Consider the following 12,351-nt stretch of genomic DNA (forward strand, 5'->3'; position numbering starts at 1 on the left):
AGATTCAAATCTTTTTAAATCCCGTCGCTTCAGTCCAAATTTGTTGGTCCATTTTAAGAATATTGATTACTAATAGGTCATTTAAATTTTCTCTTTTTTCAAATGAGTTATTTAGAGAATTTTCCAAAAAAAAAACTGATAACTTTGCCCAACCAATAACCATCTTTCTCTCTCTTGTCCTACTCACATCCTTTTAAAAATACTAATTCTTTATACTCATTCACAATCTCTCACAACTTAATCTTTATTAAAATAATAATATCTCTTTTTTCTAATCTACGAACCCAACCATACTCTAGATATATATTATAGGTTTAAATATATACTTGTTTCTTTGGCTTCTCGATGTGCAAATAAATGGAAAGCTCGGATGCATTCAATCATGTGTTGGTGACATGGAGTTGAGTTGTAACATATGCATATGTCTCTCATCTTCTTGTCTTGTAACACTTCAAGTCCCATGGTTGACGAACATGTTCAAAGCCAACCACTAAACGACGGACAAGCAAAACCTATTTTGACGATTTTAAGGTTTGCATAATCTTCAAAATATTGTTTTCAATTTTTGGTAAAAGATCATATTATTTTATGTTGTGAGGATATTATAATTTATTAAGTACACCCCATGTAACAACCAGCCCATCATTCTGAGGGAATACTTTTTCTTGGATTCAATTATATGATGTTCTTTCTAATGTCTATTTATCATTATGCATTCCTCTCACATCTGAGCTCTTTTGTTCTCTTATTTGTTGTTCACCAAAACGCACACGGATTAAGGAGGGCATGCACGGTGATCATGGATGTAAATCAAGGACCTCAAAATGGTGTTGAACTTCTTGTTGTAATCAACAATGAGCAGTCATGTATTGAATCGAAGATCGATCAAGATAGCTGCATTCATGGAGGAGTTGAAGAGAACTTCTTTAATCGCCTTCGTGGACGAGCGCTCTTAAATAAGGTTCTCTCTCTCTTTTTCTCTCTCATGTCTATAAATCTCCCTGATAATTAAGATCAATCTTATTGCACTTAACATCTTGCACTAGCGATAGTCTAACGGTCCAGAATTGCATTTTTCGAGTTCTCTAAATGTTTTCAAGTACATGCATCGTGTGGTAGCAGTCATTTCACCTTGTTTAGAATCACAACACCATTGGTGAAAACATAAAGGTACATGTGGTAGCAATTTGTTCCAATAACTTGCCACAAATAAATAAAATCTTTTGGACCATCAACTTTCGCATTCTGAGAGATTCTCAAAACGTTTTCCTGACCTCAAAAGTTTAAAAAAGGCGATGGAAAAAGACACCAATTGGCAAATATTAAATAATTTACAACAAATTATAAGATGCACATCTACCATTTTTAAATTGCTTGAGTTGGATTTGTACCTTTCAACTTGTGTTTTATATTCCTGTAACTCATAAAGTCTGCTTTTGATTTGTCTAAAATAGTAATTGCCTTCATAAACTGTTTTCCTTGTATACCTTTATCGGACAAAGAATATTTAAACCAATGCAAGTAGAGACACATGTTACCTTATTTAGTTAATGGAAAGTAATGCATGCTTGTGAATAGCCATACACATTAAGAGCATGTTGACAAGTAAATATTATAGGTTCATACTAATTACTAAATAATTTAAGGCATGAGGATGATCAATCATGAGATATTGTGTTAAGGACTTCACAGTATGTCATGATGAATGGCATATGTATGATAGGACTATGTGGGAGAAAACTTCAAGAATATTATACCACCTTGTGATTATTAATTAACTCATTCCATGGATACCCAAACATGTTATTATCTTCGTTGCTGTCGAATACTACTTTGTTATCATTCTTGTGTCGTTTTCTTCTCATCCCGTTGGGTTAGTTAATGCTTCCTTGTTTGGTTCTTGATTGAGCTGCGGTACCTATATTGCTCTTTTGTCGCATAATGCCCTGATACCAATTGTTTGTTAGTTCTTCATGGGTAAACCAACACACGAACCATTTGGAGACTTACCGTCTCACACTCTCTTCTTTATTAATTAATTAATCAATTAACTCCTAAAACCAGACACACGTACATATAACCCATATCCAAGACTTATATTTATACTAAACTTAATAATCTAAGGTTGACGCGATTCAAACACTCTTAAACCCGATTCATCATCCGTGCCATCAAGATTAATGTGAATTAGCATCCGAAGCAGCTTGAGACGCTGCCTAATCGTTGGACAATGATGTTTTGTCAGTTTCATACGGGATCACTATGTTATACTCCCTCGTTTTGAAACCGACAGAAATGAATCTCTCACCCATTTGTCAATTGAAACCAACACCAAACCCATATCCCACACGGCCACACCCGATTTCATTCCCGAAACCGATCTGAAACACTCAATCGTTTCTGAAACACAACCGACCACCACAACAAGAAGACACAAAGAAAGCGACCTCAACATCCAGTCCCGATGGCACCACAAAAACAACATGAAAAGTGGATGGGGAATTCGGGCTTTATATAAAGACATTTTGTAATCATATATTTTTCAGGAAATATATAAACTACAATCCCACCTCGATAGATAAGTAAAAAATGTGGATTTTAAAGAATTAAAAGATCTCTATAACCTTACATTGATGAGAGAAAACTTGGTAAGAAAAAATGTTTATAAAACAAGTGCGGAATACGTCATGGCAAATAAATGTTTTTACGAAAGGTTCGCAACTCAACAAACAACTTACTTATGTGTCATAGTACCTTAATTTAAAGATAAACTTCAAAAACTTGTGTTTCATGTAATCAAAATTTTGATGATATTTGGTGACTATGTTTTCTTTTCATCTTGAATATCTTACCTCATTTATTTGTTATATGGTACATACATGTTTCAAATGAGAGAATAGTTGATTTTGTTTATTGATTTAGGTGATTGAAGAGCTAATACTGCTAGGAACATCAGCATGTCCAGTAGCAACAACCACCTTCCTTGTGTATTCAAAGTCCATAATCTCAATGCTTTTCTTAAGCCACATTGGAAAATCTGAACTAGCAGGAGTTGTTCTAGCCATCGCTATCGCAAATGTCACATGTATGTCAATCATGAAAGGGCTATGTATGGGAATGGATCCCATTTGTTTTCAAGCCTATGGCGCGAAGAGATTCTCGGTCCTTAGCCAAATATACATAAAAACCATCATTCTACTCTTGTTCGTTTCCATTCCCATCACATTCCTATGGCTATTTATAGAACCTGTTTTACATGGGCTTGGTCAAGAGCCTAGTATCGCAAGGGTTGCAGCCACATACTTATTCTTTTCTCTCCCAGAAATCCCAGCCCTGGTTCACCTCTTACCGTTGCGCTCTTTCTTGAGAGCACAAGGACTAAACTCACCAACAACCGTTGTCGCGACTTGCGCCACAATCCTACACCTTCCTATAAACTACTTTCTTGTTAGTTACTTAAAACTAGGAACCAAAGGCATTGCATTGGCCTCAACATTCTTTACGTATAACATGAATGTTGGGCTAATTCTCTATGTATACCTGTCAAATGTCGCCATCAAGCCTTCGATTACGAAGACCACCATGGCAACAATTTTAAAAGGTTGGTGGCCATTGTTGAGCATATCAATCCCTAGTGTCTGTTCTGTCTGTTTGGAGTGGTGGTTGTATGAAATCGTTCTGTTTCTCAGCGGATTGCTCGCAAATCCTCAATCTTGTGTGGCAGCAACAGGAATCATAATACAACTAACTGGTGTAGTGTATGTGATTCCATTCTCTTTGAGTTTAGGCATATCACAACGCGTTGGGCACGAATTAGGAGGAGGGCAACCCTCTCGTGCGCGATGGGCTGCAGCGATTGGGATATCAACCGCGTTTATATATGGGCTTATTGTTTTCACACTATATGTTTCTTTAAGAAATGTTCTTGGAATGGTGTATACTAATGAAACCGATATCCTGGTCATGCTCTCTTCCGCCCTACCCGTCATAGGGCTCGCAGAAGTTGGAAATGCTTTACAGACCGCTGCTTGCGGGGTTTTGACTGGTTCAGCAAGACCCAAAGTGGGGGTTAAGATCAACATTGCTGCCTTCTACCTTATAGGGCTTCCTACCTCTATTGCATTGGCTTTCATGTTCAAGCTCGGTTACATAGGACTGTGGCTAGGGTTGGTTGCATCACAGGCTGCTTGTGCATTTTTGATGATGTATACATTGATCAAAACAGATTGGAGGGAACAAGTTAAGAGAGCAGAAGAGTTAACTTTGACTGTGTATAAGGATAATATGGAGTCAATAGAGTTTGTCCCTTGATACTTTATAGTGCCAAATGTTTCTAGTTTTCTTTTTAAAATTCTTTTTTGTTAGAAGAAACTTACTCGAATTGTTTAATGATTTATTGATTCTTGTTGGTTGTGAAATTGATATAAAATTGCAACTATTACTCTATTAGGCCAAAGTTTGTAGCATTAGTTAATGTAGGATAACATTAATAAACTTATATTCTTTTTAAGGTACATTTAGAGAGTTTTTATTAATGGTTTTATCTTTTGGTTAATTGCTATTACTTCCCACTATAGTAGCACTAAATAGGTTTCATTAATGGTTTATCTTTTGTTATTAATATGCATTTTCGTGTTGTTAATTAATGTGAATTTTTCTGTTATGTGTGTATAATTTGGTTACTTAGGAAAAGCAACAACTTTTACTTCATATACATTTTTTTTGGGTTTAAAGTTACAGTTAAACTATATTGAATCAGGAGTGCACGTTTTATTTATGTTTTTTGTTAAATAAACCAAGTCAAATTGGTTTGGTTTGTTAAGAAGTAGTGGGGTAGCCAAGTCATAAGGAGATTGTTGAGTCTTCCTAGTTTTTAGTTTATTTCCTGTTTTCTCTGATTTTTTAGTTTCTGAGCGTTGTAAGTTTGGCTATTTAAGCCAGTGATGTTAATGAAGCAGTTATGCACTCAATCTATTTGTGTTTTATACGCACTTGACACTTCAAGTGGTATCAGAGCACAATCGTTTCCATTAGTGTATCCAGAACAAGAAGCTGTAGCAATGGCAGAAGAAGGAAATCATTTCCAGGCAACCCACGTTCCAAGATTTGATGGAGATTATGACCACTGGAGTATGGTCATGAAGAATCTCATTCAATCTAAGGAGTGTTGGAGCGTGGTGAACAACGGGTATACAGAAATCAATCCTGGAGAGCAAGCCACTGCCACACAAAGGAAGAATTATGAAGAGAACAAGCTGAAAGACCTAAAAGTATTGAATTATCTTTTCCAATCTATTGATAAATCAATATTGAAGACGATCACTCAAAAGGAAACCTCTAAGCAAGTCTGGGATGCCATGAAGATCAAGTATCAAGGAAGTGCACGTGTGAAGAGGGCCCAATTACAGAGACTTCGGAGAAGTTTTGAAGTACTTGAAATGAAGACAAGAGAGAGTGTGACTGATTACCTTGGAAGGGTGATGGTTATAGCCAATGAAATGCGGTCATGTGGTGATAACATGACTGATGTAACCATTGTAGAGAAAATGTTGAGAACACTAACTGAAAATTTCAATTTCATTGTGTGTTCTATCGAAGAATCCAAGGATCTAGATGAGATGTCTGTAGATAAGTTGCAGAGCTCCCTCCTTGTTCATGAGCAGAAACTGTTGAAGAAGTCAACAGAAGAACAAGTACTTAAGGTTGAACAAGAAACAACAGGTGGTAGGGGCCGTGGAAGAGGAAGGTCGTCATATGGCAGAGGAAGAGGTAGAGGTTCGATTGATAAGAGCATGTTGGAATGCTATAAGTGTCACAAACTAGGGCACTTTCAATATGAATGTCCTTCTGAAGATAAAGCAATAAATTATGTTGAGTATGATGACAGTGAAGAGTTGTTATTAATGGCAACTGTGTAGGAAGATATTGATAGATTTCAGCATGAAGAAAAGATGTTGATGGCTGAGTCAAGGGAGCTAAGAGAGGGTAAAAAAAAGATCTGGTTTCTTGATTCAGCATGCTCAAATCACATGACTGGGAACAAGTCTTGGTTCACTAAGTTGGACCTAAATTTTTCTCATTCTGTGAAACTTGGTAATGACAAGAGATTAGAGGTGAAAGGAGTTGGAGATGTGAAGCTGCAAGTTAATGGTAAAACTCAAATTATTACCAGGGTTTATTTTGCTCCAGATTTGACCTCAAACCTCCTGAGTGTGGGCCAATTTCAAGCTAGAGGGGTAACCTTTATCTTCCAAGGAGGTAAAGGGAAAGCTTATCATCCTATAAAGGGGTTAATTCTGACCTCTGAGATGACTAGGAACCAGATGTTTCCAATTTTTGTAGAACCCATTGATCCTGCTGTCTGCATGCAAGTTGTTATTAGAGAAGATTTGTGGCATAAGAGGTTTGCTCATGTAAATCATAAAGCTCTAAGGACCATGCAATTTAATAACATGGTTGAGGGGCTTCCAAAGGTGGCTGAAAAAACCCGGGTGTGTGAAGTTTGTACACTTGGGAAGCAAGATCGTGTGGAGATTCCAAAGAAAGCCAAGTGGCATGCATCAGAAATACTACAACTGGTGCATACCGACATATGCGGGCCCATTAAGCCAAGTTCCCAAAGTAATAAGAGGTATGTGTTAGTATTCATAGATGATTATACTAGAAAATCTTGGGTATATGCTTTGGGTACTAAAGGGGAAGCATTTGGATGGTTTAAGAAGTTTAAAGCCTTAGTTGAGAATGAGACTGGGAATAGTATTAAGTGTTTAAGAAGTGATAGAGGGGGTGAGTTTACTTCTCAAGAATTTAAAGAATTTTGTGAGAATGAAGGAATTAAGAGGCAGTTGACTGCTGTCTATACACCCCAACAAAATGGGGTGGCTGAGAGGAGGAATAGGACCCTCATGAATATGGTGAGGTGCCTTTTAACTGAAAAGGAAATGCCAAAGCAATTTTGGGCAGAAGCTGTGGTTTGGGCTTGTCATGTTTTAAATAGGTGTATTAGTCGTAGTCTTGATAAAAAGGTCCCTGAGGAGTTATGGACTAAGAAAAAGCCCAGTGTAAGTCACTTTAAAATCTTTGGTAGTATTGGGTATGCTCATGTGCCTAAGCAGTTGAGAACAAAGTTAGAGGATAAAAGTCACAAATGCATCTTTCTTGGTGTGAGCACTGAATCAAAAGCCTATAGGCTTTATGATCCTATCACCAAAAAGATTGTAATAAGTAGAGATGTGACATTTGATGAGGAAAAGAAATGGAATTGGCAGTTGAATAAGGAGGAAGTCCAAGAATTGATTGTTAAGGAGGAGGGCATTTTGGGTAAAAATAGTGTAGATGCAGAAAATTCTTCTTTCACGGAAGATAATGAACTTGCAGCTTCTCAAGAAGAAGTTATACCTCAAAATATAGCACCTTCTGAAGAAGAAATAATAGACAGCCAATCAAACAGTGAGAATGACGATTCTGCCCCTCCTGCCCAATCTAGTAGAATGAAAAAGGTACCCGGTTGGATGAAAGACTACTATACCAGCTACGCTGAGGAAGACTTAATGGCCATGTATGGTGCCATAGAAGATCCTACAAGTTATGAAGAGGCTGCAAAAGATAACAAGTGGCAGGCAGCAATGAAAACTGAAATAGAAGCTATAGAGAGAAACAACACTTGGGAGCTGGTTAGTGTTGAACCTGATGTGAAGCCTATTGGGGTTAAATGGGTTTCAAAACTAAATTAAATGAAAAGGGTGAAGTTGAAAAATATAAGGCAAGGCTTGTAGTAAAGGGGTATGCTCAGAAGCAAGGGGTTGATTATAGTGAAGTGTTTGCACCAGTGGCTAGATGGGATACCATTAGAATGTTCCTTGCAGTAGCAGCTAGAAGAAATTGGGTTGTTTATCAGCTTCATGTAAAGAGTGCTTTCCTCCATGGGGAATTAAATGAAACTGTGTATGTGGAGCAACCAGAAGGATTTGTAAAGGGGGGAGAAGAAGAAAAAGTCTACAAGTTGAAGAGAGCATTGTATGGTTTGAAACAAGCCCCTAGAGCTTGGTATCATAGAATTGAAGCCTACTTCAAAAGAGAGGGCTTTAAGAAAAGCAGTTATGATCATACTTTGTTCATCAAGAAGGTGGCAGATAAAAATTTGATGTTAAGTTTGTATGTTGATGATCTTATCTATGCAGGAAGTGACAAGGCCATCTGTTATGATTTCAAAGAATCTATGAAGAAAGAATTTGATGTGTCAGATTTGAAGAAAGAATTCAAAGCACGCCAAACTTCCTTAGCATTCATAAGTATGCCAACTTGTACCAAGATGTCTTCCGGTAGGGTTTGACATATGAACCCCAACGCCATGTACATCTTCCTTTCATCAACAGCTACACCGACTGTAGGTTCAACAACTTCCCAAAGACCATACTCTTTCAGAAATCCCTTCATCTTGATCGACCATACTTTGTAGTTCGATTTCGTCAATACTGGAAGTCCCTCATTCACCATCGTGTCTTTCCTATCTTTACTTTCTTTTCCTGTTTGTTCTTTTAGTTGGAATTGATTCCATCCCGAAAACAATCTCCAATAAATGAGCAAACACCACAAACTTTTCTTTATATTCTTACTTCCTATTTTCCTTTTTTTCTTCTTCTGGTTGCAACGATGAATAAAACAAATATGTTGCAATGACTTCCAAGGATTTCAAGAAACAAACCAAATTGCTAAAACCAAAGAAACACAAAATATATGGCGGGTATATGGATTATCCAAAGTCAAACCATCAAGGTTTAATATTTAAAAAAACAACAATGTTTTCTTTTGTCGCAGATAACGACCAAACAAAGAAACAAATTGCAATTCCTTGACCAACAAATTAAATAGCCAAGGTTAAACTTTATTGTAATCTGCACGCCAAAATTTTCTTGCTTCCGGGTTACAAATCCTTATAACCGAACAAAACCTTCGAAAAGAAATAATTCGAAACTTTACGCGAGCCGTAGCTCTGATACCAATTGTTGGCCCAGACGAATCAAACAATAATATCAAACGAACTTATCAAACAAGCGAACACGAGATATTGGGGTGACAACCCTCGACTCTTTTCATATAATCAAACGAACATAACAAACGAACTTCACGAACTTATCAAACGTACATGGGATGAGACTCCTTGACTCTCTCTCAACTCTCTCTATGAAAACAATAATCTAGACCTCTATTTATAGACTTATTTAACTTGCTCACCAAGGCAATCACTAAACTTTCTCTCCAAGCCAAGACATTTCCTAAACCTACTACAATTCAAATAACCAAATTGTAACTTAACAAAATAAACTCTTAACCTTACTAAGAATTCAAGATTAATCCTTCAACGGATTCATCGGATCCCACACATTATAAGCTGGCCGTTGGTTCGTTGCATTGTGAAATTTTTGTAAGAAAAAATAGAAGCATGTGTGGTGTACGTGGTGTATAAAATAGAAGAGTATTTTGGTGTGATGTGGACTGTGGAGTATAAAGTATGGTGGTATATACATTGGTTTAAATTATTATTATTATTATTATTATTATTATTATTATTATTATTATTATTATTATTATTATTATTATTATTATTATTATTATTATTATTATTAAATAGAATCGTTTTGCAACGGTTGGGGTGACACCTATCCCCATGGCACCTTCATTAGCCTGGGTGGTGTAGCAGGCGCCATCATGTATATGTGGCAAGGATGGAACCCCTATAACTAGCCACAACACCGAGCTAGTTTCTTGGAAGAGCAAAAAGATAATCCACGGTTTCTCGGTCTTATGCTTAGACAAAATATGGTGCAATGTATTACGGGTTGTGAGATAGTTTTGCTGTTAAAACATGTGGATGATATCACAGTTAGTCGAAACTCCTCTGTGACAATTCGCATGATTGAACAAAAACTATAACTTTGATCTTCATTTTATAAGAGGTAAGAAAAGATATTAGGAGTAGTTCTAAAAGTTTGAAAAATAGATAATAATGATCAACTTGTAGATTTATTTACAAAAAAGGTAAGGCTTTTTGTTCTTAAAATAGTTGATAAATTCGTGTATTTTGTTCACTGGTTCGGTGGTTCCTGTTATCTAGATCATACATAATGTAGTACATATCGGTGGATTTATGATTTTTTTTAAACATATTTGAAACGTTTAACCATTAATCCATTATAAGAACATAATCACTTGAACTTAAAAGGTTTTTACACCCTTGGACATTACAAATATATAAAACACAACCAGATGTGTCTTTTTGAAGTGCTCTCCTTATTTATTATCATATGCTTCTTTCCACCATGCATAAGGTTCAGCCTTAATGCACCCTGTAAAAATCATCATATTTTAGCACAATTAGTACCATTTTGGTGTTGCTGGAAGCCTGGAACAAGTGGCAAAGCTTGGACACAAATGTCCGGGGGGGGGGGGGGGGGGGGGGGTCTCAAACTTGTGACAGAAAACAGGTAAAATTACACTTCGTATAAAAATTTTCAGGCGAAAAACAACTAAATTTACACTAATGCGCGAAAAAACAGGGAGGCCGGGGCCACCCCTGGCCCTTGATATCCTTCACCCCTGTCTGGAACAATAAAATGATGTTTTATTATGGATGGGTGGTTGGGGGGTTAGCTACACACAACGTCTGACATCAAATTTCATATCGTTCTAAACGGCCACTTGGATAATGGTCAGACAGCTGTTTTGACCAAAAAATTTCAAAGTTTGACTATCTATGGTCAGAAGTTATGCCTGAAAATTGACCGGACAATCGTTGTGACCAATAACTTTCAAAGTTTAATTTTTTCGTTCAAAACGGTTGTCTGAGTGTTTTGCCAACGTCCTTTTGATGATGTAAAATTGGATGGGGGTTGGTGTGGCTATAGCATGACCCTTTTATGGGTACTTGACTATATCAATTTTTTTTTAAATTTTTGAACGGCGGCTGCGTTATAAAACTGGAAATCCTAAGCAAAGAGCTAGAGACACCAAGTGTTCGGAAAGAAAGACATACGTGGAGCAATCGATGTTCGGGCTAATGTTGTAAGGGATGTTGAGGCCGCACTTCCCAGGAATGCTCTTAGCATTATTGATATTGATGCCGGAGTTGGATTGTAAAATAGCCTTTAAGCAACCGCAGGCAGCCTGACGGTCAGGGGTTGATTTTGCAGCATTATTGAGTCCCGAAAGAGCACCACAACAAGCAGGTGGCACAGGACCACCTTTTGTTAGGTACCCAATGCATGGCGCCAAGCTACTCGCCACTTGACCACAGGTAATAGCCTCGGCAAAGGGCGCCGCGACAGCCACCACGAGACATAAAACAACCATTACTGTCCTTGCCATTTGAATATTATTTTTAGAATGAAATTTGGTATGTTTTTAGAACTATGTTGATGCTAGAAACAGTGTGTATTGGTACATATTTATATTGGCGTTTTTGCATGCACATGTGTGTATTCTAGGGAAGTAATTACTAATTGTTCGGTGGGAGTTTGGGTTTGGCATTAATGAAATCTTCAACGCTTCTGTGTTTGAACTTGCCTAACTTTGTGTTAGTAATCCGTTTCTATCGATAATAATGATCGAATCCAAGTATGGATCGCTAACAACCCAACCTTTCCGACAATTTAAGAGTCTATAGATAAGACACTAATTAATCAAAAGGACGCCATGAGGCCTATTGGGTTGGTCCTGGGTTTGAATATCTGGAGCGTCAAACTAATAACCAATGGTTGAAATTCCGTCTCACGGTTCGAACTCGAATATTGGTGATTTGTCAAAAAATGATAATCAAAGAAGAGTTTAACCAGATTGATTAAATCGAAAATACCAATTGAAGAACACAGCTACTTTGTCTTTAACACACAAGTCATCAATATGATGATCTGAACACGAAATAGAGAAGATCTAACGAGCCATGATACTTGAACAAGATGAACAATATCAAATTAGAACAATCTAACAACCCGTAACAACTTTTTTAGAGAGAGTACAAGTGTTCTATCTAATAATAATACACCAAAACTCTTTTTTGTATAACGGCTGAACATAAGCAGAATATGACCAGACGGATCAGCAACAACTTGACCATTTGACCAGCAATATCTACAAGCCCAGTAAGCCCACTGCAATCTACAAGCCCAATCAGCATCCAATGTCCAGCAGCCCAAACATCAACTCCAGCCCATGTAAAAAATACAACATTGAATTGAATTAGAAATTTATAACTCTATTATTTTTAACATGATTGATAGGCCTAATGGCTTCCCACGTAGTAAAAACGCTGTTTGAAAATAGTTAATCTAAGAAATACTGAAACACCACTTCGTG

General features: G+C 37.0%; 2 protein-coding genes and 1 pseudogene across 2 annotated transcripts; 2 read left to right on the plus strand and 1 right to left on the minus strand.

The window, feature by feature from the left end:
- The first annotated feature begins 758 nt into the window (after nt 1-758).
- Nucleotides 759-4,575, plus strand: LOC143532367 (protein DETOXIFICATION 53-like). Its single transcript, XM_077027435.1, has 2 exons — nt 759-961; nt 2,923-4,575. The coding sequence occupies exons 1-2, from the start codon at nt 800-802 to the stop codon at nt 4,309-4,311; spliced, it is 1,551 nt and encodes a 516-aa protein (XP_076883550.1). The 5' UTR covers nt 759-799; the 3' UTR covers nt 4,312-4,575.
- Nucleotides 4,576-4,943: 368 nt separating this feature from the next.
- LOC143532353 (uncharacterized) lies at nt 4,944-5,918 on the plus strand. The gene has a single exon (XM_077027423.1). It carries the CDS (start codon nt 4,944-4,946, stop codon nt 5,916-5,918), a length of 975 nt encoding a protein of 324 aa, XP_076883538.1.
- A 5,050-nt stretch (nt 5,919-10,968) lies between these two features.
- LOC143532354 (non-specific lipid-transfer protein 1 pseudogene) lies at nt 10,969-11,349 on the minus strand (annotated as a pseudogene).
- Nucleotides 11,350-12,351: the final 1,002 nt, after the last annotated feature.

The sequence above is a fragment of the Bidens hawaiensis genome, unplaced genomic scaffold, assembly GCF_021521415.1.
Source record: "Bidens hawaiensis isolate Kalapana, Puna unplaced genomic scaffold, B.hawaiensis_p1.1 tig00009444_1, whole genome shotgun sequence".
NCBI classification, from domain to species: domain Eukaryota; kingdom Viridiplantae; phylum Streptophyta; class Magnoliopsida; order Asterales; family Asteraceae; genus Bidens; species Bidens hawaiensis.